At 39.0% G+C, this 26820-nt stretch overlaps 3 protein-coding genes across 4 annotated transcripts in view; 1 reads left to right on the forward strand and 2 right to left on the reverse strand.

The window, feature by feature from the left end:
* LOC128237222 (sodium- and chloride-dependent GABA transporter 1-like) overlaps positions 1-9603 on the forward strand; it is a 38956-nt gene extending 29353 nt beyond the window's left edge. For both annotated transcript variants that reach the window (XM_052952566.1, XM_052952567.1), the window contains exons 9-13: positions 1505-1617; positions 2194-2325; positions 5636-5735; positions 6414-6682; positions 7070-9603. In XM_052952566.1, coding sequence (XP_052808526.1) covers positions 1505-1617; positions 2194-2325; positions 5636-5735; positions 6414-6682; positions 7070-7246 — 791 coding nt within the window. In that variant the 3' untranslated portion in view covers positions 7247-9603. The remainder of the gene's footprint in view (positions 1-1504; positions 1618-2193; positions 2326-5635; positions 5736-6413; positions 6683-7069) is intronic.
* A 1811-nt stretch (positions 9604-11414) lies between these two features.
* Positions 11415-13340, reverse strand: LOC128237644 (sodium-dependent dopamine transporter-like). Its single transcript, XM_052953235.1, has 4 exons — positions 13314-13340; positions 12882-12981; positions 11840-12108; positions 11415-11579 (listed from the first exon to the last, which is right to left on the reverse strand). Exons 1-4 carry the CDS (start codon positions 13338-13340, stop codon positions 11415-11417), a joined length of 561 nt encoding a protein of 186 aa, XP_052809195.1.
* An 8262-nt stretch (positions 13341-21602) lies between these two features.
* Positions 21603-26600, reverse strand: LOC128236942 (uncharacterized). Its single transcript, XM_052952081.1, has 2 exons — positions 26393-26600; positions 21603-23239 (listed from the first exon to the last, which is right to left on the reverse strand). The coding sequence occupies exons 1-2, from the start codon at positions 26454-26456 to the stop codon at positions 22602-22604; spliced, it is 702 nt and encodes a 233-aa protein (XP_052808041.1). The 5' UTR covers positions 26457-26600; the 3' UTR covers positions 21603-22601.
* Between the last annotated feature and the right edge of the window lie 220 nt (positions 26601-26820).

Raw genomic sequence — 26820 nt, forward strand, 5'->3', positions numbered from 1 at the left:
CCTTGCATTTTAGTGACCGACCAGTCAGTCGAGAAACATTGAACAGACCGAAGCCGAAGGCTTATATTCTGTCAATGTCTAGAGCTGACTGGGAGGTCACTTTAACGCAAGGAGGTCCTACGTGGTCTGTACTATTTCTTACACTATACCGCATTTTTTTTATATCTAGAATAGAAAGTTTCTGTACAAATTCATATTGTGTCGGACCAGTTCATTATCGTCCAAAATTAAAGGATTTAATAACATTAAGAAGCAATCTTTTCCTCAAAGTTAAAAAACCAAAAAAACAAATACGTATCGAAATCCGCCATATTGTTTTCATGGGTTTTAAAGGGCGGTAACCCATGGTCCAGAATGTTTTGATATCTGTTTAAAGCAATCTTTTCCTCAAAGTTTAAAAAACCCAAATAGGTTATTGTTTTCATGGGTTTGAAAGGGCAGTAACCATTTGCTTTTAATGCTGGACATTTGCCCATCAGAACATTCCATTTATATTTTGGTAACTAAAGTACATACTTGCAACGTTTAATCATTACTTAATACCGCTCTTGTTTATTTAGCGATATAGTATTTTTCTGGGAAAATGATAACGAAATATTGTCTTTTGTTTCGCTTGGGGTATTTGTGGACGCTATTAAATGGTAATTGAGAAAGTATATAATTTTGATAAAATACCAATAGTTCGTGTTGAAAATGTCATTAGGCACAATGATGGATTTTATATTACAAATATATAACATCAATATGTGTCATTTATGCCACCTTTTGTTTACTTAGCGATATTATGTTGCAGTAAATTCAGAAAAAATGTAAATAAATCTATGTTATAAAAAGAAAAAAAATGTCATGCTGTCAGAAACATTCAAAATGCACGTATTCACATTTCTTTCATTTTAATAAACGGAATCAAGAATATGTTTAAACTTGATAACATCCAAAGTATCAGCTGATATAGATATGGCATGTATTTGAAAGTTTAGCATTCCATTTTGATAGCTGAGTCACAAAGAAAGACTAAATAGCTGAACTTGAAAACAAAGTAGTTCAATTAGACATACATATGGCATTTCAAACATTTCAGTCCTTTGTATATGTACAGTCTGCCAATAAATTTAAATACAGTTTGAAAGATAATATAATTAAATAAAGTTGTTTTTTGTAAAAACTTCCGTCCTCTTTTTTGTTTGCCAATTTTTTACTTCAACCCTGCTGAATTGAAAACATCCCCGGGAGAAAATCAATTGTTGTGTTTATTTGTCAAATATTACCGAAGGGGTTAATTTACCCCACCCGCAGACTTAGGGGAAGTTTGCCCCGATGGTAAATTTAACCCAGTGGGTATTTGCGTTTCTAGCACTTATTTTCCACTGGGGTTAATTTGCCCATTGGAGATAATCTGATTTATACATGTGGACAACTTACCAAAATTGTATACAATTGGCTGTCGGTGGAGAACTCAAGATAACAAAAATATCCACCCCTTCTTATTATTTATATTTTCCAGGTCCTGGTATGATGTTTATCGCCTACCCGGAGGCCATATCCCAAATGCCCCTCCCCCAACTCTGGGCTGTGCTCTTCTTTATCATGATGATCACGGTCGGGCTTGATACGCAGGTAATGCGGACATTAGCAGCCACCAGTATACCTTACTGTGAACTCATTTGTGTTCGTGGGACATTAATTTTCGTGAATTTCAACTGTAGGATAAACCACGAATTTAAGATCTCATCGAACTATTTGTTTCAAAGATGATGTTATTTTGTATGTTTTTGGTAAAAACTAAACCCCCGAATTTAAGTACATGTACCCACTGTAATATTTTTTTCGGATTTTGTGCCGACGAATATATATATATATATGTGTTTTCACAGAACTTGACGATTGCAGATCCAGAGTTTAAGTAAATAAACTGGGGTTGAGCTTGCCATGGCAACCATTGTATTTAATGCGATGCTAGTTTTAGACTTGGACTTTTCGTTCATTAAATGGTTAGAAACTTTTTGTCTATGATTAAGTTTGTCGCAATCTTTTCTCTCCATATTCTTCCTTTTCGTATTACTTTTGCGTGTGTGTATTTTAAGATGTTTTGCAACTGTTTTGTGATATGATAATTTTACGATTAAATTTTCACACTAAAACGCTAATTGCAACGCAACATCCGAGTACACTATTTCTATTTCAATGTTTCAGTTCGGTATGTTCGAAACCCTGGCCAGCGGTATCGTTGACGCGTTCCCAAGGACGCTAAGGAAGAGGAAAACTCTGGTGACAGCGGCTCTATGCACGGTCATGTTCCTTCTTGGACTCGTCTTTACAACGAGGGTATTTATTTTACTTTCATCCACCACCTTTATTCTTGGAGGTATGCAAATTACAAGTGATGTTCAATATTCAAGTCATTTCAATTGATGTCAGCCATATCTCCTAATCACATATTTAATGCTTTGCGTCATTAAAATCAGTCTTAACATCAGCTATACCATCACCCCAGTCTCTCAGTACTTTCAGTGCTTTGATCACCATATCTAACAATGAACAACTACGCACATTGTCTTCGTACCTCAATGAGCCTCGCGAAATAAGTATAGACTGCGTTTTTTCCAGAATGGTTCAGGGAGTTTGTGTTATCAATGTGTCATGTATAGCAGTGAAAATGTAAAAGCAGGCATTTAAGCAAGAAATGAGGTCAACCAACACTTAATGATGAAACACGTGCCATATTACCTCGTTTCCACTATTTTAATTACAATTCTGTCGATGATGCAGTAGACGTCATAATGATAATGATCTTTAGCCCTTTTATTTCACGATGGTTTATTGGTTTTCTTTCAGTCGGGTATCTACATTTATAACCTGGTAGACAGGTACAGCAGCGGCTACTGTATGTGCTTGTGGGCGGCCCTAGAACCCTATAATTCACGATGGTTTATTGGGTTTTTTTCAGTCGGGTATCTACATATATAACCTGTTAGACAGGTACAGCAGCGACTACTGTATGTGCTTGTGGGCGGCCCTAGAACCCTATATTTCACGATGGTTAATTGGTTTTCTTTCAGTCGGGTATCTACATATATAACCTGGTAGACAGGTACAGCAGCGACTACTGTATGTGCTTGTGGGCGGCCCTAGAACCGTATATTTCACGATGGTTAATTGGTTTTCTTTCAGTCGGGTATCTACATATATAACCTGGTAGACAGGTACAGCAGCGACTACTGTATGTGCTTGTGGGCGGCCCTAGAACCCTATATTTCACGATGGTTAATTGGTTTTCTTTCAGTCGACTATTTACATATATAACCTGGTAGACTGGGACAGCAGCGGCTACTGTATGTGCTTGGGGGCGGCCCTAGAACCCTATATTTCACGATGGTTAATTGGTTTTCTTTCAGTCGACTATTTACATATATAACCTGGTAGACTGGTACAGCAGCGGCTACTGTATGTGCTTGTGGGCGGCCCTAGAACCCTATATTTCACGATGGTTAATTGGTTTTCTTTCAGTCGACTATTTACATATATAACCTGGTAGACTGGTACAGCAGCGGCTACTGTATGTGCTTGGGGGCGGCCCTAGAACCCTATATTTCACGATGGTTAATTGGTTTTCTTTCAGTCGGGTATTTACATATATAACGTGGTAGACTGGTACAGCAGCGGCTACTGTATGTGCTTGGGGGCGGCCCTAGAACCCTATATTTCACGATGGTTAATTGGTTTTCTTTCAGTCGGGTATTTACATTTATAACCTGGTAGACAGGTACAGCAGCGGCTACTGTATGTGCTTGGGGGCGGCCCTAGAACCCTATATTTCACGATGGTTAATTGGTTTTCTTTCAGTCGGGTATTTACATATATAACCTGGTAGACTGGTACAGCAGCGGCTACTGTATGTGCTTGTGGGCGGCCCTAGAACCCTATATTTCACGATGGTTTATTGGTTTTCTTTCAGTCGGGTATTTACATATATAACCTGGTAGACTGGTACAGCGGCGGCTACTGTATGTGCTTGGGGGCGGCCCTAGAACCCTATAATTCACGATGGTTTATTGGTTTTCTTTCAGTCGGGTATTTACATATATAACCTGGTAGACTGGTACAGCAGCGGCTACTGTATGTGCTTGTGGGCGGCCCTAGAACCCTATATTTCACGATGGTTAATTGGTTTTCTTTCAGTCGGGTATCTACATATATAACCTGGTAGACTGGTACAGCAGCGGCTACTGTATGTGCTTGTGGGCGGCCCTAGAACCCTATATTTCACGATGGTTTATTGGTTTTCTTTCAGTCGGGTATCTACATTTATAACCTGGTAGACTGGTACAGCAGCGGCTACTGTATGTGCTTGGGGGCGGCGCTAGAACCCTATATTTCACGATGGTTAATTGGTTTTCTTTCAGTCGACTATTTACATATATAACCTGGTAGACTGGTACAGCAGCGGCTACTGTATGTGCTTGGGGGCGGCCCTAGAACCCTATATTTCACGATGGTTAATTGGTTTTCTTTCAGTCGGGTATTTACATATATAACGTGGTAGACTGGTACAGCAGCGGCTACTGTATGTGCTTGTGGGCGGCCCTAGAACCCTATATTTCACGATGGTTTATTGGTTTTCTTTCAGTCGGGTATTTACATATATAACCTGGTAGACTGGTACAGCAGCGGCTACTGTATGTGCTTGTGGGCGGCCCTAGAACCCTATATTTCACGATGGTTTATTGGTTTTCTTTCAGTCAGGTATCTACATTTATAACCTGGTAGACTGGTACAGCAGCGGCTACTGTATGTGCTTGGGGGCGGCGCTAGAACCCTATATTTCACGATAGTTCATTGGTTTTCTTTCAGTCGGGTATCTACATATATAACCTGGTAGACAGGTACAGCAGCGACTACTGTATGTGCTTGTGGGCGGCCCTAGAACCCTATATTTCACGATGGTTAATTGGTTTTCTTTCAGTCGGGTATTTGCATATATAACCTGGTAGACTGGTACAGCAGCGACTAATGTATGTGCTTGTGGGCGGCCCTAGAACCCTATATTTCACGATGGTTTATTGGTTTTCTTTCAGTCGACTATTTACATATATAACCTGGTAGACTGGTACAGCAGCGGCTACTGTATGTGCTTGGGGGCGGCGCTAGAACCCTATATTTCACGATGGTTAATTGGTTTTCTTTCAGTCGGGTATCTACATTTATAACCTGGTAGACTGGTACAGCAGCGGCTACTGTATGTGCTTGGGTGCGGCGCTAGAACCCTATATTTCACGATGGTTTATTGGTTTACTTTCAGTCGGGTATCTACATATATAACCTGGTAGACTGGTACAGCGGCGGCTACTGTATGTGCTTGGGGGCGGCGCTAGAACCCTATATTTCACGATGGTTTATTGGTTTGCTTTCAGTCGGGTATTTACATATATAACCTGGTAGACTGGTACAGCGGCGGCTACTGTATGTGCTTGGGTGCGGCGCTAGAACCCTATATTTCACGATAGTTCATTGGTTTTCTTTCAGTCGGGTATCTACATATATAACCTGGTAGACTGGTACAGCAGCGGCTACTGTATGTGCTTGGGGGCGGCGCTAGAACCCTATATTTCACGATAGTTCATTGGTTTTCTTTCAGTCGGGTATCTACATATATAACCTGGTAGACTGGTACAGCAGCGGCTACTGTATGTGCCTGGGGGCGGCGCTAGAACTGCTGGCTGTCGGCTGGTACTATGGTAGGTGTACTTAATACATTTACAGTAATATAATTCTTAGCATAAAATATGTTTTGTACGTTGATAAGCATTTACGCTCATCCTTAAGGTTATTACCCTTCCCGCAACTGATATGCTACTTGGTATGTCTCTTTCCGCACCTGATATGCTACTTGGTATGTCTCTCTAGGACTCTTTCCGCACCTGATAGGCTATGACTCTTTCCGCGCCTGATAGGCTATGACTTTTTTCACACCTGATAGGCTATGACCCTTCCCGCTCCTAATATGCTATAACTCTCTCGGCACCTGGTAGGCTATAACTCGTTCGGCATGTGATAGACTATGACTCCTGCCGCACCTGATGGACTATAATCCTTCTGTACCTGATGAGGGCTATGATTCTTTCCGCGCAAGGTTGCCAATGACTCTTTCCTGACCTGATCGGCTATGAACCTTTACGCACCTACTTAGTAGATGTGTCTTTGTCTTTTGTTCTGTCATGGTTAAATATATGGAAGCATTGTTGAAGACAGTTTAATGTATTTGTAATATTTGTTGTGATATAACAATGAGTGTCTCTCGTTCCATGTTTGTTAATGCTTGTGACTTTAAAAAGCCAAGGGTTAATATGTGGCTGCCAGTTTTCATCGTATTGTCGAAAACAAAAGATAGTTATGATCAAGAAATCTCTCTGCAGGTGCTGACCGGTTCAGCGAAGACATGAGGCTTATGTTTGGATACGGAGCGCCGGTCCTGCTGCGGGTCTGCTGGTGTATCGTGGCGCCGCTCGTTCTCCTAGTCGTCTTCCTCATGATCGCCGTCGGCTACAAGGAAGTTACGTACGAGCACTATCGTTACCCGGCGTATGCCGTCGCCATAGGGAACCTGCTGGCCGTGGTTCCCGTCATGCCTATTCCAATTTGCTTCGTGTACGGATGGGTGACGGTGAAAGGGTCATTGTCGCAGGTGAGTGTTTACGTTATTGAGGATTACGTTATTGAGGATTATGTTATTGACGGTAACGGTATTGCCGGTTACGTCATTCACGGTTACGTTATTGACGGTAACGTTGTTGACGGTAACGTTTTTGACCCTTACGGTATTGACGGTAACATTAAAGACGGTTACGTTATTTGCGGTCGCAGTATTGACGGTAACGTTATAGACCCTTACGGTGTTGACGGTTACATTATAGACGGTAACGTTATTAACGGTTATGTTATTTAAGGTAACGTTTACGTTCAGTAACCTTCATGGATAGCCGAAAACTTAATGGAATCGATTTAAAAAAAAATCTATTTTTCTGTAGGGCGACGTAGTATGTATGAAATGTTTATGTAATCAAACTTTCAGAGATTCGCTCAGCTCATGAAGCCATTGGGCTGGCGTCCTAGTGACCGGAAATTATGGGAGTCGTACGAGCAGCGAGAGGTCCTGCCGTCCGAAGGACCATTAGACTACGCGCGCACATGTCTGGTTGGGCGGCGGCGGACGGACTACCAGCTGACGGCCGTTGAGTTCCGACATTGACCCTGGCCTATCGCTTAGAACTTGAAACAAAATATCATCCACTCACCGTGTTGTCATTTTAAGATTTTGTCATTCTAACATTGAAACGTATTGCTTGTGCATAAGACCATCCTTGAATAATAATTGATTGTTTGTGAATGATTGTGACAATAACTTAATTGCTAGATTTTCATCACCGCCCGCCCCCTCTTTTATCCACCGCCCCTGAATTGTATTGACTCAAATAAAAATGTTGAACTGACGTCTATATATGCGTATTGGTCCGGTACTGTCGGGGAAAGGCGTGTATTCTTACCAAAGGTGTCGATGTGTTATGATCGTGTTCGTGTTTAATCTAAAAACACATTTTCCAACGCTGAAACAGTGATCTACAAAATAAATTTCACTCCCGCCAACATTTAAAAAGTTTAGATATAGAAATTAATTGATATAGGCCTAACCTGTCGGTGCGATATACGAACGTTGACGTATATCGTTGGCAGCAAGGATGGTCTTTGATGTATATCTAAATCGGAACTCCTCGGCCATTTTCCATCGAAAACAACCTCGGATGTATGTCGGTACATCAGTAGAAGTAGTTCGTAAAATTAATTATAATAATAACATTAATTTAATGTAGTGTTTTAAATATATATCCCGTATTTCTAAGTTCGAAAGGATTCCCAGTAAAGTGTTTCATTGCATAAATAATTGATATTCCTAAGTGTTATGTCCTTAGGTTTAACTGCTAGATTGAAGTTGCTACGCGATCTACTTGCAGCTTAGTTAAATCTAAAAAAAATCTGACAATGTAAAGCGCTGAGGTTTTATTTTCGATGGAAAATGGCCGAGGAGTTCCGATGTATGTATACTTTTGTTAATAGAACATGTGACATAAATACATTCTTAACTTGGTGATATCACTTCATGATATTCAAACACTCAGTATTAATCAACTTAGATGAGTTGAGTTGAGTTCATTAAAGTTGGTGAGTTGAATTCATTAAAGTTGGTAAAAATAAGAATAAGAATACGAATAAGAATTGGATAAATATTGACCAACAAATAAACATTTGGCTTACTTTAATCAATTTACTTACAAGTTTTAAACAATTAGCTGCTACTGTTCTTAGAATGAGTTCAGTTAGATTAGCTTCGCCTGATGGTTTTTGTCAAAATTCAACGAAATGTGTTTTATTTTGATTGCAATCAGTTACCGAGCATAACTATTGGTTAAGCTTGGAATAAGTGTACGTGTAGAAATACAGATTGTTGAAACGTCAGACTTGTCATTTAAAACACCATTTAGCATATCAACCATTCATTCGTTAATAAAATGTCCAACTGTATCATATTTATCATTTTTTGTCATGACACTTGGAGCATGTGTAAACAGGCTATGAATGAATCAGCTGATATATCTAACGTTATGAGTGAATCAGCTGATATATCTAACTTTATGAGTGAATCAGCTGATATATCTAACGTTATGAGTGAATCAGCTGATATATCTAACGTTATGAGTGAATCAGCTGATATATCTAACGTTATGAATGAATCAGCTGATATATCTAACGGTTAGATTGAATCCGCTGATATATTCAACGTTATGAATGAATCAGCTGATATATCTAACCGTTAGATTAAACCCGCTGATATATTCAACGTTATGAGTGAATCAGCAGATATATCTAACGGTTAGATTGAATCCGCTGATATATTCAACGTTATGAGTGAATCAGCAGATATATCTAACGTTATGAATGAAACAGCTGATATATCTAGCGTTATGATATGAGTATCCTTCAAATATCTTGCACTTACAATACCATCTGCACCTTTATAATAATGTTGTTGTTCATTAGCTTGAAGAATTATAAATGCAATCATTTCTTAGTATACTTTGACCCGATTGTTCTGAACTTTGTTAAAGTTAACAATGTAATAAACGACATCTTTTTTTACTTTTAAAAGCAAAAATTTGATGATGCGCAAATATTTTTTAATACAACAAGTTAAAACAGATATCTCAAATACTGCTAGGAATACTGTGGATCATAATAGTTTCTGTGAAACTTCCAGATTAATGCAGATTTAAAAGTTAACAATGATGACGTTAACAACGTTGTTAACTTTTAGTTCCGAACAATCGGCCCTCAAAGTCCACGCGTTTCATTTCATACTTACGAAGTGAATGTTCCAATAAATGCCATAATTTCACTCTTATATAACATCATTATAGAAGTCATTTAAATTAAAGTAGCATCACATATTTTAAATGTTTGTCTTTATTGTCAAATCAAAAATAATAACTTATTGTTGTTGTTTTTTCAATTGTGAAATAAGAAGCAGTAATTAAAAAAATAAAAATGTTATAAGTGTGTTTGTAATTTCTAAGCCTCAGTGCAGAAAATAGGTGGTTCCCCACCTCTGAGGTCGTGGGGTTGGAGACAATTAGAGAGACGTTATCATTTTCTCCCAATATGACATGAGCACTGGGCCCACGTTTACAGACAGTTACAGATCTGAGGACAAAGTTAAATTCAGAAATGACATTAAAATTTGTTTATATTGCGTTCTTTTTAGATAATCTGTGTAAATGAAAGTGAATTAGTCATGTGGTAATAAATTCAGCAGTTTTCACCATCAATGCTTTTCTGTAAAGAAGTTACAGAGTTGCTGTTCTGAGTCTGGAGTCTGACTCAGGCTTAAGAAAAAATCTACACGTTTAAGTTTGATGACTATAGGTTACAATACAATCAACAAAACAACATGTATCATAGTCGTATCTATAAGCGAAGTGAGAAAAGAGGGAACACATGATACATAGATATTAAAGAATCACGGAATTTGAAGATTTATGACAGTAGATCGCTAACTTCCTTTGGAAATTTGGTTATTACTTTGCAAACATGCACACAATATGTTTCATCAAACTCGTGTGAGTGTAGTAATATCTCGGAATATTTTGACGTCCAATGTCTGCATATTCTGGGCATTAGAGGACAAAATGAAACTCGTCCTCAATACCATTTAACTTACAGATTGTACATTTTCTTTTATTCCTAGGAACATTAATGTGTAGACCTAACTCTATATTCAATTTATGGGATGAAGCGTGATTTAGATAAAACATTTCTATACTTTGTATTTTCTACAAGACTGAGATACGAGGATTGTTCAGACATTTTTACAGACCCAGGATATAACCATGAATACCAGATGTTTGGAGAATCTCCCTTAGCGTTTGATACCATGTTCTTAAAAGAAGGATTATCAACACTAAAACTTTAATCCTATAAAGTAGCATTTACAATTTATATTATTTTGGTTCACTAAGTGACGTTTAAAAAAAAAGATTTACTATTCTAAAATGTCTTGCAATACACAATGGAACCTGCCCAACTCTCCATACAAAGCCAAAATACTGGTAGACTGCTTCACATTCAACACCCATTTACAGAACTATTTTCGGACTCTTTCTACAACGTCCGAATTCATATAACCCTAAACTTCAGAATCATAGTAAATTACTGATAATACACATGCGTTAAAAAAGATTAAACATTGTATTGATTGGAACTTTGATACTACGAATTGCGCATTTAAAGAGTGGAGGGACCTCAACCCATTTCCAGCTGAAGATTTGTTTAGCTTGTATAAATGAACTAGTAAATACAACTCCTAGATAATTAAAAGAACTAACAATTCTCACTTTCTTGTTATTATAAAAAAATCACCATTAATCCCCAATCTCCCACCCTACCTGAACACCATAACCTTAGTTTTATCCATGTTAACAGTGAGATTCCATTTTCGGCAATACGAATGTAAACTATTTAGAATCTCTGCAATACTGCCTTAGTTTCTGATACAATAAGCGTAAAGATAAATACATCTGAAAAGACGCATTTGCATTCCATTATTATTCAGGCGACCACCTTTAAAATGATAAACTGTTTCAGCTTTAAAAACACCCACGTGCAGTCGCCTTACATGAAAAGGTAAAGGTCATGGTATTGTCGACGTAATTTTGATGATTTACCCAACCTCCTAATAAACAGTCTAGAGCTCATAATTCACGTGTTGCGGGCGCTTTTGTGTTCAAGCACGAATACAACGCGTTTGAAACAATTTACTGTAAAGTCAACGGTGTCAATATAAACTTGTCAATGGGCCCGAGTCGGAACTAAACGGCCGTCAGCTGGCATTTCGTCCGCCGCCGCCCAACCAGACATGTGCGCGCGTAGTCTAACAGACCTTCGGACGGCAGGACCTCTCGCTGCTTGTACGACTTCCATAATTTCTGGTCACTGGGACGCCAGTCCAATGGCTTCATTAGCTGAGCAAATCTCTGAAAGTTTGATTACATAAACAGTTAATACATACAATGTAACCCTAAGTACCGCCGATACCATTAAGTGCCTAACCATAAACGTCACCTTCAATAACGTAACCTTTCATAACGTAACCTTTAATAACGTAACCTTTAATAACGCCACCTTCAATAACGTAACCTTTCATAACGTAACCTTTCATAACGTAACCTTTAATAACGTAACCTTGATTAACGTAATCTTCAATAACGTAATCCTGAATAACGTAAACACTCACCTGCGACAATGACCCTTTCACCGTCACCCATCCGTACACGAAGCAGATTGGAATAGGCATGACAGGAACCACGGCCAGCAGGTTCCCTATGGCGACGGCATACGCCGGGTAACGATAGTGCTCGTACGTAACTTCCTTGTAGCCGACGGCGATCATGAGGAAGACGACTAGGAGAACGAGCGGCGCCACGATACACCGGCAGACCCGCAGCAGGACCGGTGCGCCGTATCCAAACATAAGCCTCATGTCTTCGCTGAACCGGTCAGCACCTGCAGGGAGATTTATTGATTTTAGCTATCCATTGCGTTTAGATTCTTGTTTAGCTAGCCTAGCTCTGGTTATGGAATGCAAGGTATGCATATAATTTGAGAGAGGCCTATGTTTTCAACAAAAGGATCAAAACTGGCACCCACATATTAACCATTACTCAGTAGCTTTTGAAGGTCACAAGCATTAACAATACGATGAGAACTGGAAGCCACATAATAACCATTGGCTTTTTAAAGTCACAAGCATTAACCGACATGGAACGAGAGACACTCATCGTCACAAGACAACACATATTACAAAAACATATTGAAATTTCTTAAAGACCAATGCGTTCTTATAGTTAACCATGACGGAACAAAAAGGCACACATCTAACAGGTGCGGAATGGTCAAAGTCAATAAGGTTTGGAAAGAGTGTTAGCCTATCAAGTGCGTAAAACCCCCATAGCCTTTATAAGGTCTGAACAGAGTGATAGCCTATCGGTTGCGGAAATAACTGTAGCCTTTATAAGGTGCGAAAGAGTCAAAACCTGTCGGGTGCGGAAAGAGTTAAAACCTGTCAGGTGCGGAAAGAGAAAAAGCTTAGGTCCCGAAACAGACAAAGCCAACCAGGTACGAATAGAGTTATACTCTGTAGCATATTAGGTGCGGAAAGTTATCTGGTGCAAAAAGGGTCATAGCCTATCAATTGCAGAAATAGTGATAAGTTATCAGGTTCGGATGTTTATGCTAAGAATTATAATTATTACAGTTAACGTATTAAGTACACCTACCATAGTACCAGCCGACAGCCAGCAGTTCTAGCGCCGCCCCCAAGCACATACAGTAGCCGCTGCTGTACCAGTCTACCAGGTTACAAATGTAGATACCCGACTGAAAGAAAACCAATAAACCATCGTGAAATATAGGGTTCTAGCGCAGCCCCCAAGCACATACAGTAGCCGCTGCTGTACCAGTCTACCTGGTTATAAATGTAGGTACCCGACTGAAAGAAAACCAATAAACCATCGTGAAATATAGGGTTCTAGCGCCGCCCCCAAGCACATACAGTAGCCGCTGCTGTACCAGTCTACCAGGTTATATATGTAGATACCCGACTGAAAGAAAACCAATAAACCATCGTGAAATATAGGGTTCTAGGGCCGCCCACAAGCACATACAGTAGCCGCTGCTGTACCAGTCTACCTGGTTATAAATGTAGATACCCGACTGAAAGAAAACCAATGAACCATCGTGAAATATAGGGTTCTAGCGCCGCCCCCAAGCACATACAATAGCCGCTGCTGTACCAGTCTACCTGGTTTTAAATGTAGATACCCGACTGAAAGAAAACCAATAAACCATCGTGAAATATAGGGTTCTAGCGCAGCCCCCAAGCACATACAGTAGCCGCTGCTGTACCAGTCTACCTGGTTATAAATGTAGATACCCGACTGAAAGAAAACCAATGAACCATCGTGAAATATAGGGTTCTAGCGCCGCCCCCAAGCACATACAGTAGCCGCTGCTGTACCAGTCTACCAGGTTATAAATGTAGATACCCGACTGAAAGAAAACCAATAAACCATCGTGAAATATAGGGTTCTAGCGCCGCCCCCAAGCACATACAGTAGCCGCTGCTGTACCAGTCTACCACGTTATATATGTAAATACACGACTGAAAGAAAACCAATAAACCATCGTGAAATATAGGGTTCTAGCGCCGCCCCCAAGCACATACAGTAGCCGCTGCTGTACCAGTCTACCAGGTTATATATGTAGATACCCGACTGAAAGAAAACCAATAAACCATCGTGAAATATAGGGTTCTAGCGCCGCCCCCAAGCACATACAGTAGCCGCTGCTGTACCAGTCTACCAGGTTATATATGTAGATACCCGACTGAAATAAAACCAATAAACCATCGTGAAATATAGGGTTCTAGCGCCGCCCCAAGCACATACAGTAGCCGCTGCTGTACCAGTCTACCAGGTTATATATGTAGATACCCGACTGAAAGAAAACCAATAAACCATCGTGAAATATAGGGTTCTAGCGCCGCCCCCAAGCACATACAGTAGCCGCTGCTGTACCAGTCTACCAGGTTATATATGTATATACCCGACTGAAAGAAAACCAATGAACCATCGTGAAATATAGGGTTCTAGCGCCGCTCCAAGCACATACAGTAGCCGCTGCTGTACTAGTCTACCAGGTTATATATGTAGATACCCGACTGAAAGAAAACCAATAAACCATCTTGAAATGTAGGGTTCTAGCGCCGCCCCAAGCACATACAGTAGCCGCTGCTGTACCAGTCTACCAGGTTATAAATGTAGATACCCGTCTGAAAGAAAACCAATAAACCATCGTGAAATATAGGGATCTAGCGCCGCCCCCAAGCACATACAGTATCCGCTGCTGTACCAGTCTACCAGGTTATAAATATAGATACCCGACTGAAAGAAAACCAATAAACCATCGTGAAATATAGGGTTCTAGCGCCGCCCCCAAGCACATACAGTAGCCGCTGCTGTACCAGTCTACCAGGTTATATATGTAGATACCCGACTGAAAGAAAACCAAAAAACCATCGTGAAATATAGGGATCTAGCGCCGCCCCCAAGCACATACAATAGCCGCTGCTGTACCAGTCTACCTGGTTATATATGTAGATACCCGACTGAAAGAAAACCAATAAACCATCGTGAAATATAGGGATCTAGCGCCGCCCCCAAGCACATACAGTAGCCGCTGCTGTACCAGTCTACCAGGTTATATATGTAGTTACCCGACTGAAAGAAAACCAATAAACCATTGTGAAATATAGGGTTCCAGCGCCGCCCCCAAGCACATACAGTAGACGCTGCTGTACCAGTCTACCAGGTTATATATGTAGATACCCGACTAAAAGAAAACCAATAAACCATCGTGAAATATAGGGTTCTAGCGCCGCCCCCAAGCACATACAGTAGCCGCTGCTGTACCAGTCTACCAGGTTATATATGTAGATACCCGACTAAAAGAAAACCAATGAACCATCGTGAAATATAGGGATCTAGCGCCGCCCCCAAGCACATACAGTAGCCGCTGCTGTACCAGTCTACCAGGTTATAAATGTAGATACCCGACTAAAAGAAAACCAATGAACCATCGTGAAATATAGGGATCTAGCGCCGCCCCCAAGCACATACAGTAGCCGCTGCTGTACCAGTCTACCAGGCTATATATGTAGATACCCGACTGAAAGAAAACCAATAAACCATCGTGAAATATAGGGATCTAGCGCCGCCCCCAAGCACATACAGTAGCCGCTGCTGTACCTGTCTACCAGGTTATATATGTATATACCCGACTGAAAGAAAACCAATTAACCATCGTGAAATATAGGGTTCTAGGGTCGCCCCCAAGCACATACAGTAGCCGCTGCTGTACCAGTCTACCAGGTTATATATGTAAATACCCGACTGAAAGAAAACCAATAAACCATCGTGAAATATAAGGTTCTAGCGCCGCCCACAAGCACATACAGTAGCCGCTGCTGTACCAGTCTACCAGGTTATATATGTAGATACCCGACTGAAAGAAAACCAATGAACCATCGTGAAATATAGGGTTCTAGCGCCGCTCCAAGCACATACAGTAGCCGCTGCTGTACTAGTCTACCAGGTTATATATGTAGATACCCGACTGAAAGAAAACCAATAAACCATCTTGAAATGTAGGGTTCTAGCGCCGCCCCAAGCACATACAGTAGCCGCTGCTGTACCAGTCTACCAGGTTATAAATGTAGATACCCGACTGAAAGAAAACCAATAAACCATCTTGAAATATAGGGATCTAGCGCCGCCCCCAAGCACATACAGTAGCCGCTGCTGTACCAGTCTACCAGGTTATAAATGTAGATACCCGACTGAAAGAAAACCAATAAACCATCGTGAAATATAGGGTTCTAGCGCCGCCCCCAAGCACATACAGTAGCCGCTGCTGTACCAGTCTACCAGGTTATATATGTAGATACCCGACTGAAAGAAAACCAAAAAACCATCGTGAAATATAGGGATCTAGCGCCGCCCCCAAGCACATACAGTAGCCGCTGCTGTACCAGTCTACCTGGTTATATATGTAGATACCCGACTGAAAGAAAACCAATAAACCATCGTGAAATATAGGGTTCTAGCGCCGCCCCCAAGCACATACAGTAGCCGCTGCTGTACCAGTCTACCAGGTTATATATGTACATACCCAACTGAAAGAAAACCAATGAACCATCGTGAAATATAGGGTTCTAGCGCCGCCCCCAAGCACATACAGCAGCCGCTGCTGTACCAGTCTACCACGTTATATATGTAGATACCCGACTAAAAGAAAACCAATGAACCATCGTTAAATATAGGGATCTAGCGCCGCCCCCAAGCACATACAGTAGCCGCTGCTGTACCAGTCTACCAGGTTATAAATGTAGATACCCGACTAAAAGAAAACCAATGAACCATCGTGAAATATAGGGATCTAGCGCCGCCCCCAAGCACATACAGTAGCCGCTGCTGTACCAGTCTACCAGGTTATATATGTAGATACCCGACTAAAAGAAAACCAATAAACCATCGTGAAATATAGGGATCTAGCGCCGCCCCCAAGCACATACAATAGCCGCTGCTGTACCTGTCTACCAGGTTATATATGTATATACCCGACTGAAAGAAAAACAATTAACCATCGTGAAATATAGGGTTCTAGGGTCGCCCCCAAGCACATACAGTAGCCGCTGCTGTACCAGTCTACCAGGTTATATATGTAAATACCCGACTGAAAGAAAACCAATAAACCATCGTGAAATATAGGGTTCTAGCGCCGCCCCCAAGCACATACAGTAGCCGCTGCTGTACCAGTCTACCAGGTTATAAATGTAGATACCCGACTGAAAGAAAACCAATAAACCATCGTGAAATATAGGGATCTAGCGCCGCCCCCAAGCACATACAGTAGCCGCTGCTGTACCAGTCTACCAGGTTATATATGTAGTTACCCGACTGAAAGAAAACCAATGAACCATCGTGAAATATACGGTTCTAGCGCCGCCCCCAAGCACATACAGTAGCCGCTGCTGTACCAGTCTACCAGGTTATAAATGTAGATACCCGACTAAAAGAAAACCAATAAACCATCGTGAAATATAGGGTTCTAGCGCCGCCCCCAAGCACATACAGTAGACGCTGCTGTACCAGTCTACCAGGTTATATATGTAGATACCCGACTAAAAGAAAACCAATGAACCATCGTGAAATATAGGGTTCTAGCGCCGCCCCCAAGCACATACAGTAGCCGCTGCTGTACCTGTCTACCAGGTTATATATGTAGATACCCGACTGAAAGAAAACCAATAAACCATCTTGAAATGTAGGGTTCTAGCGCCGCCCCCAAGCACATACAGTAGCCGCTGCTGTACCAGTCTACCAGGTTATATATGTAGATACCCGACTGAAAGAAAACCAATGAACCATCGTGAAATATAGGGTTCTAGGGTCGCCCCCAAGCACATACAGTAGCCGCTGCTGTACCAGTCTACCAGGTTATATATGTAGATACCCGACTGAAAGAAAACCAATGAACTATCGTGAAATATAGGGATCTAGCGCCGCCCCCAAGCACATACAGTAGCCGCTGCTGTACCAGTCTACCAGGTTATATATGTAGATACCCGACTGAAAGAAAACCAATAAACCATCGTGAAATATAGGGTTCTAGCGCCGCTCACAAGCACATACAGTAGCCGCTGCTGTACCAGTCTACCAGGTTATATATGTAGATACCCGACTGAAAGAAAACCAATGAACTATCGTGAAATATAGGGATCTAGCGCCGCCCCCAAGCACATACAGTAGCCGCTGCTGTACCAGTCTACCAGGTTATATATGTAGATACCCGACTGAAAGAAAACCAATGAACCATCGTGAAATATAGGGATCTAGCGCCGCCCCCAAGCACATACAGTAGCCGCTGCTGTACCTGTCTACCAGGTTATATATGTAGATACCCGACTGAAAGTAAACCAATAAACCATCGTGAAATATACGGTTAAAGATCATTATCATTATGACGTATACTGCATCATCAACAAAAATGTTATTAAAATAGTGGAAACGAGGTAATATGACATGTGTCTCGTCATTAAGTGATAGCATGACGTCATTAAGTGATAGCATGACGTCATTTCGTGTTTAAACGCCTGATTTTACTTTTTCACTGCCATATACGCCACATTGATAACAAAAACTCCATTTCATATCAATTTCCCGAGGCTCATTGGGTTTCGAAGATGTAGTTATTTTTTGTTATAATTTGGTAACCAAAGCACTGAAAGTGCTGAGAGACAGGGGTGATGGTATAGCTGGTGTTAAGACTGATTTTAATGACGCAAAGCATTGAAGATGTGTTTAGGAGATGAGACAAACCTCAATTGAAATGACTTGAATATTGAACATCACTTATATGTTGATGTTTATAATGTTGAAGAAGTGTGGTTTTGGTGAAAAGAAAATGTGTGATAGTGTATTTTATTATACCTCACTTATATTCTCTATGTTAAATTCCCTATACCCGAGCGGTCAATATTTTTTAATATTGCCCGGCAATGTTGACTGGGAAAGTAATATCACATGGGCAGAAAAGATGCGCGTGTGCTTTAGAATTTTCAATGGCCGCATTAATAATAAGAGCTGATGCCCGCACAATAAACAAATTGCATAACAAAACCGTTCAAGTTATCGACTACGATATGAAAAAAAAATTGTCAGGACATCAGAGGCAATGGAAACTGAATTCTTAACCTTTTGCCTCTCATACGGAGGCCGATGGAAATACATTAGTTGAGTCTATAAAGATTCCAAAAGTACAAAAAGGTCTAAAAATAGACATTTTTTGGTTTCCCAAGGCTGAGGTGGTAAGCGCCTATTAAAATGTGTTGTTAATCTGGTTACAACAGGTGTTTGCATTATTTCTAAACGTCATTTGCAACAAAATGACAGTAAACGGTACTTATTTTCTGAGTATGAACAAATCGTCATTTCATGAAGACGTAACGCGGCAATTTTATAATAAGTGAATGTTCATAGGATTTTTTGAAGATCATAATATGCAGAACTGAGTGAAGTTCGTGAGTCAATCGATGTATCTATCTATCTATCTATCTATCTATCTATCTATCTATCTATTATTAACGATGACGCGATTTCGCCTTTTTTTTGAAAAAAGCGAGCTGCTCATGTTCATGATTATGTTACAATTCACGATCTTCAAATTGGCTAACAACCAGTTGTCTAGATAGATCGGAAGTGTTTTCTCTGCTTTGTGCTTATCCCCATGTTTCTTTGAATACCATTTTCCTGAATATTTAAATGCAACTGGTGGCATGAGAAAGATTAAAAGTACATGTATCTTCCATTCTCGACTTTCCAATAGACCATAATCCTTTGCGGCCGGATGACTTCCGGTTTATTTCCGGGTTATAACGAAGTATACTAACAGCGATAAATACGGACTAATTATCATTCCAGGTTTGTTATAATTTATTAATTTTGATTAGATTTGTCATTTTAATGAGTTTATATTACATTATTGTGATATTATTTGAATGTCATGAGTTATAAATCGCTTGACTGTTTACCTGGACAGTTAGTTCTGGTGGGTGGGGTAGATGGTTCAGAAAAGACTGCGGTTACTATTCTTATTGGAGTATTATTAACAACAAATAATTATCATCTATTCTTAAACATTTGTTTTGAAAATTAACACAAATAATATATTAGTCTGTTTTACTATCTGACAGTCATAATCTATAATGCGGAATCTATACATTACCAGGTATAACTACTGTATGTAATAGTCTTATGAATGAACATATATAAATTATCATCAATATAGATTATGATATTTATACTGCTCGGTGTATTTTATTACTATGTAATAAACATTTTACTTAGAAAGAGTAATTATGTCATGCTGTCACCTGTGTAGTCTTCTGAATGATTTGTTACTAGTTAGTTATGTTTAAATATTATGATGGTCGAATAGTCGCATACCTTTTTTATAAAAAAATATACTTTTTATGTTCCATTCCTTTCTTTACAGATATGATTCAAATATGCTGATGTTATCTTCTGAGATCATTACTATCAATGAAGAACCTCGCTACAGCAGGAGATGCACAGCAGGGGATTATCAAGCCAAACATTCCTTAAACTAGGCCTTTGAGAGTAGAATCTGAGAGTTGTAATTGGAGTGTGCTATTAATTGGCCAATCGACTGAATGGAATCACTGAAGCATGTCCAAGGACAATGATACGGACTATATTGATTACCGCCCCCGTATGTATGTTTTCAATCACCGACTAAGATTTAACTTAAATTTAAGATAAGAATCTGAGTGTTTTGATTGGCCTATAAAAACAGATGGCCAATCAAATGAATGTGATAACTGAGGCATTGCTAAGGATAAGAATAAGAATTATATTGAATGTGGGCTTTACCCATTAGACGGACTCGTGCTTAGATTTTTGAATATGTGATTGTTCAAACACTCTAAATAAGCATACTCATTTTGGATTCCTTCACTTCCTGAATTAACAAAGAAATATGAATGGAAGCATTGTTTGTCGCATGAAAGTATTACGACGTTGAGTTACGCAAAAAGAAGATAATTTTCATGTTTGAAGGTTTTATGTCCAGGTTTTGACACTGACTTGACATGTACACGTCCAATACACAGACGTAATTAATTGACGCGTTCTTGCCGATTTACGAATGTATACATTAGTTTGACACATGACGCGACCTCAATTATTCATTAAACACCGAACTGGCCGTATGAGTTTTTTTTTGGTTTTATTATATTTTGGTGTCTTTATATTTCACTTGTTTCTCATATGGTGGCTATACATGAATTGCTGGTTTCATCCTCGCCCAACCTCAAAATATATTGACTGAGCTGAGGGCGTTACGCTGAAAGTTTAGTATTATTAACTTCACTTATCTGAGTAATTAATGTTAAAGGGACTAGACACCAAATGATACAATCGCAAGAATAAAAAATAAATGTCAAAAACTTACTTCAAATTGATATCATTGAGGAAAACGCATCGAATCTTACTTACTGATGTATCACACCGCTTGAGAAACATGCACCTTGATCAGTATTTGCACATTTTTCAAAATTCGAAAATTACTGTGTTTGTCTACCACATAAATCCCAGCCAATTTAAAAATAACGTCGGTATATGTATCTCTGTACTTATCATGCGACTTTCACATACTAAATTTGCACAATATAAACTGGGAAACCATTATGCGTTATTTTAAAGGGGTTAAATTAGTCTTTTAATCGTGTAAAAGGATGTATTATCTGCCTTCAACTAGCTCGCATTGACAATTCTAGGCTTGTTTTTGAGAAATACTGTATTTGCCGATTTTTGGAGCATCTGGGGTCTGGTTAAATGCCTAGAACAAGAAAGCCTTCATTCGTTTTTGATTATGTTTTAAGATAATTCATTTTTATTGCGAAATTAGTCAGATTCACAATCATATAATAGACATTTATTCACTGGGTTGAAATTTATCAATGCTAATTTGAAGCTGTGGTAACATAATGAACACACGATTAACCAAAATCATTGTTCCGGTACAATACATCATTTGTCATTTTCATCACCGCCAAGTAGTTTTGTAGTAGAAGTAATGGCTATTGAAATGACAACGTTAATCAAGCAATGACAGGCAATATGCAGCCAGCAGTCAACTAAGACATAAAGATCTAGAGGAAATAAGTAAATGTGCATGATAATAAAACAAGTCTTAAATCTGCACTCTCACAAATTGACAGTTTTGACCTTTTTTAGTTTTCGTTTCAGAACAAGCTCATTTTGGCATACTTGTCTTATATTCAGTCATATAAGATAACTCACCATAGAGCATAGATCTCAATTGCTTGGAAAACTGCCGAAAATCTTTTTTTTTCTTAAAGGGTTAGTAACGCTTTTAGCTATAAAACATTATTTTTCGAACGTAAATATGAAAAACTGCGATCTGATATTTTGTCAGCAGTCTTGTATCATTGGTTTCAAGATATTTACGCAATTTTGGCTCATTCTCAGACAAAAAAATACAAAAAAATGACAAAATGGTCCATCTGTGAGAAAAGAGGTTTAAATAATGAGTTGTCAAGTGAAAACATGGTGTTCACTGCAGTTATTAAACACATCAACGCAACAATGATCCAGAGAGGCACTTCCGCGTGCACACCACGAGACGTATGAATTTAACAGGTTCTATTTCTGGATTAATTGAAAACAAAACGACATGCATTTGCATGCACAGTTACTTATCACCGCTAGTATAAAAACATCCGAACATAATACATGTATCCTCATGTATAGCGAATACGCCACGTTTCTGTCACTCATTACATCAAACCGGCTCCTCTTAGTTTTTTTCCAGTGCACCTTCAACTCCGTACATGCCTAAAAGCCGAACCCAAATCCGTCCATCAAGAAAGGGAACGCCATATTCATCCCTCCGTTGTTGGACTGCGATTGTTGCCCGGTAGCCTGTGGCGTCAAGTATTGATCGGCCCACTCCACGGCTTTCTGAAACACCAAGTTGTTAAGTTCATTGGTTAACTGCTTCATTTCTTTAACGGCGCTAGCCACAGACGTAGGTTTGCCTTGAGATTTCAGCTGTTCCGCTAAGGTGGCGTTTGCGCCACTGGGTGCAGCTTGTTTGACTGTTTCCAGCGCTATCTTGGCGAGATGGGGGGCAAAGGTGGCTCTTGCGATTCTTTGGAAATGCGGTACATATTCGATCATGACAGTAGCGTCCTTTGGTGGCCATCCTTTCTGAGCAACAAGCTGCTTGAGACCTTCATCAGGCATTGATTCTGTGCCAATGATGTAATGGACTGCGCTGTTTACGTCAGGTGTCTGCGGTGCCGGGTCAACAGCAGGTGCCGCGCCTCCACCACCGCCGAAGTTCCCAAACAAGTCCCCGCCCTGGGATTGGCCACCGCCTCCCCCGCCGAAGTTCCCAAACATGTTCCCGCCTCCCATCATTCCAAGCATCATGGGTGCCATAAGCCCGTCCATCCCCCACTGACCTTGACCTGAAGAAGATAAATATTCAAATTGTTTGACGGTTCTATAAAAACTAAAAAGACATGTTGATTAAGGGTTCTTTAAAAAGACACATTGGTGGGCTGTTCTATAAACATACACATTGACTGACTCTCTTTCTAGCATTATCACATAACTCATGACTAAAGTCAACTCTAGACCAACCCTCGCAAAAACTGTAATCAATTGTTCGCAATATCATTTTAGAGAAACGTTTTTGCCTACTGGTAATCATTTTTTTTCCATTTTGATACGTGTAAGTCATTGTATATACATTTTATTTTTAATAAATCGAGTCCTCGGAAGCTTTTATATTCAGAAATGAATAACAGTTAGAATACCATTCAGCGAGTGAAATACGATAGTTCTGCGTTTCTTTCAGAATACATTTGAGGTGTTACGTTCGACGCTTATTTCATCTTAGAATACAACCTACATTTTCAGCCAATGAAACTGCAGATAGGCAATAATTAAGTACTAGATTTAATCATCAAGAATTTCAACTCTGCCTGCGTTAGATTTTGGGTTTACAATGTGTCAACCAATAAGGCTGTACTCGAAGACAGTCAGATGACTTGAAATATTATTTTAATGATACAAAGCGCTATCTCGCTAAGCTCAACCCGCCCATTTGTAATTATTAATATGCTACTTCATGTCATCTAACTATTACTTATTTTACTGACTCATTTTAGCAAATAAAGGTAAAATACACAAAAACACATTAACAAGCGGTTGTTCCGAAAACTAATCTAAATGGATGATTGCCCTTGCGTGTTTGGCATTATGTCAGCTTTGGTTTTACAGACAACGACTAAAGGTAATCGCTCATGTTTTTAAAAAAATAAATAATTGTATGACGAAATACAGTGTGGCAAATCATTAGGACGTTAAGATAAGGAACCAAAAGCTCGGACCCTTCAGCAAATTCTGATATTTGCTCAAAAAACGTCTTTGAAGACCACACTGTTCACTTCATTAAAAGCTTTGTTGGTGCGTGATTGGTTGACATGATGTTATCTATGTATTGTTATGTGGTCAAAACATCCACACCATCGCAACCCTATAAAACCAAAATACTTTTTTTGATACTTGAACTGTATTTCTATGTAATCACTTTGTCCTAGTAAATACTGATGAAAATTGTGTTTTCAAATGTATTACCGGGAAAAATAGTTTTGGGTCCAAAAACATGACCGAGTACATTTAAGTTGACATTTATAAACTATGTAAATAAGCCTTGGGATAAACAATATCTCGTTTAACAGAGCAACTCCTTAATTTTTTAATGCGGCTGTCAAGTTTTAGTTTAATTTGGCGCAGATTAAAGCATCTGCAGCAGCCAACAGTTTAATATATTTTTCCAGCTGTCTCCAGGGATGAAAACCATCACATTTATCACCTTAGTTTGCATATTTATGATGGAAAATTAAGGAAGTTACAATCATGTTAACTTCTAGAATAAAACAATGCCCGAATTGTAACAGTAGATAAAATAAAAACCACATATAATTCTATTCTGATGAACAGATTACTATTCTTTAATGTAAAAGTTAGATGGCATGAAGTAAAATCTTAATGATTAAGAATGGGCGGAGTGAACGTAGCGAGCGAGCCCTTCTTAATTATTTAGATATTACTTCAGGTCATTTAACTGACTAAGAATACAATCTCATTGGCTGACACATCGTCATCGCAAAAACTTACACAGGGAATGTGTATCGGATGATTGCCAGTAGGCGGGCCTTTAGACACCCGCTAAAGTTGAAATTCTTAATAATTAAGCCTAGATCTTAATGATATCCTATTTGCAATTTCATGCTGAGCAAATACATGTTTTATTCTAAGTTATTGTAAGATGACATGAATTAAAATCTGAATGTTTAAGAATGGGCGATATGGCCGTAGCATGCATGTCGTATGAGGTCATTGAATGTAATCTCACGGGTATGGCTTCATAATTAATTGAATAATTCAAGCAAAAATGACATTGAACTTAATCATACTGTATAGTTTTGGTAAGCAGTTCATGCTATATTGGAAAACAGCAACCAATGTCCTTTAAAACGACGCAAACTTATTTTGAGTATTTAATTTAACATCAAGGTTATGTCTTGTATCGGCGGTCCTACTTGATAAAGTTCAGCGAAACTTATCTTTGATTCATTTAACTTCTGAAATTTTTGAAAACGCTAAAGCCTATGATTTTTTGACAGCTAAATGTATATTGGGGTTGTCTTTAAAAGAAAGAGTATCTATGAATAACATCAGTGACGGTTCAGACATAATGTTCACGCATAAAGACCGGGACACAAACCTTTTACAAATTAATTACAATTAAGGGTCAAATTTTCGAAAATGTCTTAAAGCTGCACTCTCACAGATTGAACGTTTTGATAACTTTTTTATTTTTTGTCTTGGAACGAGCCAATTTTTGGATTGCAGATTTTTATATTTAAGTTCCAAAATTGATGTTTTATGCATTTTTCTTAAATCGTTAGCAACGGTTTAGGCCATAAAACATTAATGTTCGAACAGAAATATGAAAAACTACGATCTGATTTTTGTCAGCAATCTTATATCATTTGTTTGATGATGTTTACGCAAAAGTTTGCTCTTTCCAAGACAAAAAATAAAAAGGTTGTAAAAATGGTAAATCTGTGAGAGTGCAGCTTTAAAAAAGAGTGTCTATGAACAACATCAGCGAAATGTAAGGCATTACCCTCACGCGAAAAGACAGGGAAATAAACCGCTTACAAATCAATTAAAATTAAGATCAAGTTCTTCGAAAATGTCTTAACATAACAAGCTTGAATCTCTTAACTCATTTCGTCAAGATACATCGCTAAAAAAATTATTTCACAATATAAAAATAGTTTATTCGGATTATCATGAAAATACTTTCTTTTCAACTCTTCAATATAAGACTTTTATACTTTAACATAAATAGAAAACTAAGCTTAATCCTGTTATGGGAGATTAAAACCTGTTCAAGAAATGTTATGCCTAAAGAATAATATTATGAAATGTATTGTAAAAAAAATCCCACACAATCTTAAAATGATATACATATCGAAAAATCCATTTTTCGTAATACATGCATTATGTGAGTTATAGTTTATAAACACGGTAAAAATACATACATTTTGCCAACAATGCAAAGAGGAACACACATCTACAAATCCTAGGAACTTTAAACACCATCATTGCTGCTGTTACGTTACTCCCCTGATGTGACAATGGATCGCCACCACGAGCTTTTATGCGTTATTCACAAGTCACGATTTATTCCCCGACGTAACGTATAAATCGGACTTGCCTTACGCTGACGGCTTTCAAACACTGCCGTTTTTGACGGAACATGACAGGTAATATGCATGAGCACTAAAATAAAAAAGACGTTTACTAATACGTGTGTTGGGTATTGGTTTGTTCTAGAAGGTCGCTTGTGGTATAAATATATAGCTGTAAATGAATCATAGCCATTCGTATACAAATGAACAGTTCTGTAATGTATGATAATAAACTCGTTTCTGAGCAATGTTTCAATAAAGAACGTATGGCTTAATAT

Source organism: Mya arenaria, chromosome 6 (assembly GCF_026914265.1).
Source record: "Mya arenaria isolate MELC-2E11 chromosome 6, ASM2691426v1".
Classification (NCBI taxonomy): Eukaryota; Metazoa; Mollusca; class Bivalvia; order Myida; family Myidae; genus Mya; species Mya arenaria.

What these genes read in the sequence shown, in the direction of transcription:
- LOC128237644 (XM_052953235.1), bottom strand. Translation starts at nt 13,340, where the DNA reads ATGGTTCATTGGTTTTCTTTCAGTCGG. An exon ending in ATTGGTTTTCTTTCAGTCGG is followed by an intron (nt 12,982 to 13,313) that starts GTATCTACATTT and finishes GTTTTCTTTCAG; the next exon opens with TCGGGTATCTACATTTGTAA. An exon ending in GGCTGTCGGCTGGTACTATG is followed by an intron (nt 12,109 to 12,881) that starts GTAGGTGTACTT and finishes ATCTCCCTGCAG; the next exon opens with GTGCTGACCGGTTCAGCGAA.
- LOC128236942 (XM_052952081.1), bottom strand. Translation starts at nt 26,456, where the DNA reads ATGATGGTGTTTAAAGTTCCTAGGATTTGTAGATGTGTGTTCCTCTTT. An exon ending in CTTTGCATTGTTGGCAAAAT is followed by an intron (nt 23,240 to 26,392) that starts GTATGTATTTTT and finishes TATCTTCTTCAG; the next exon opens with GTCAAGGTCAGTGGGGGATG.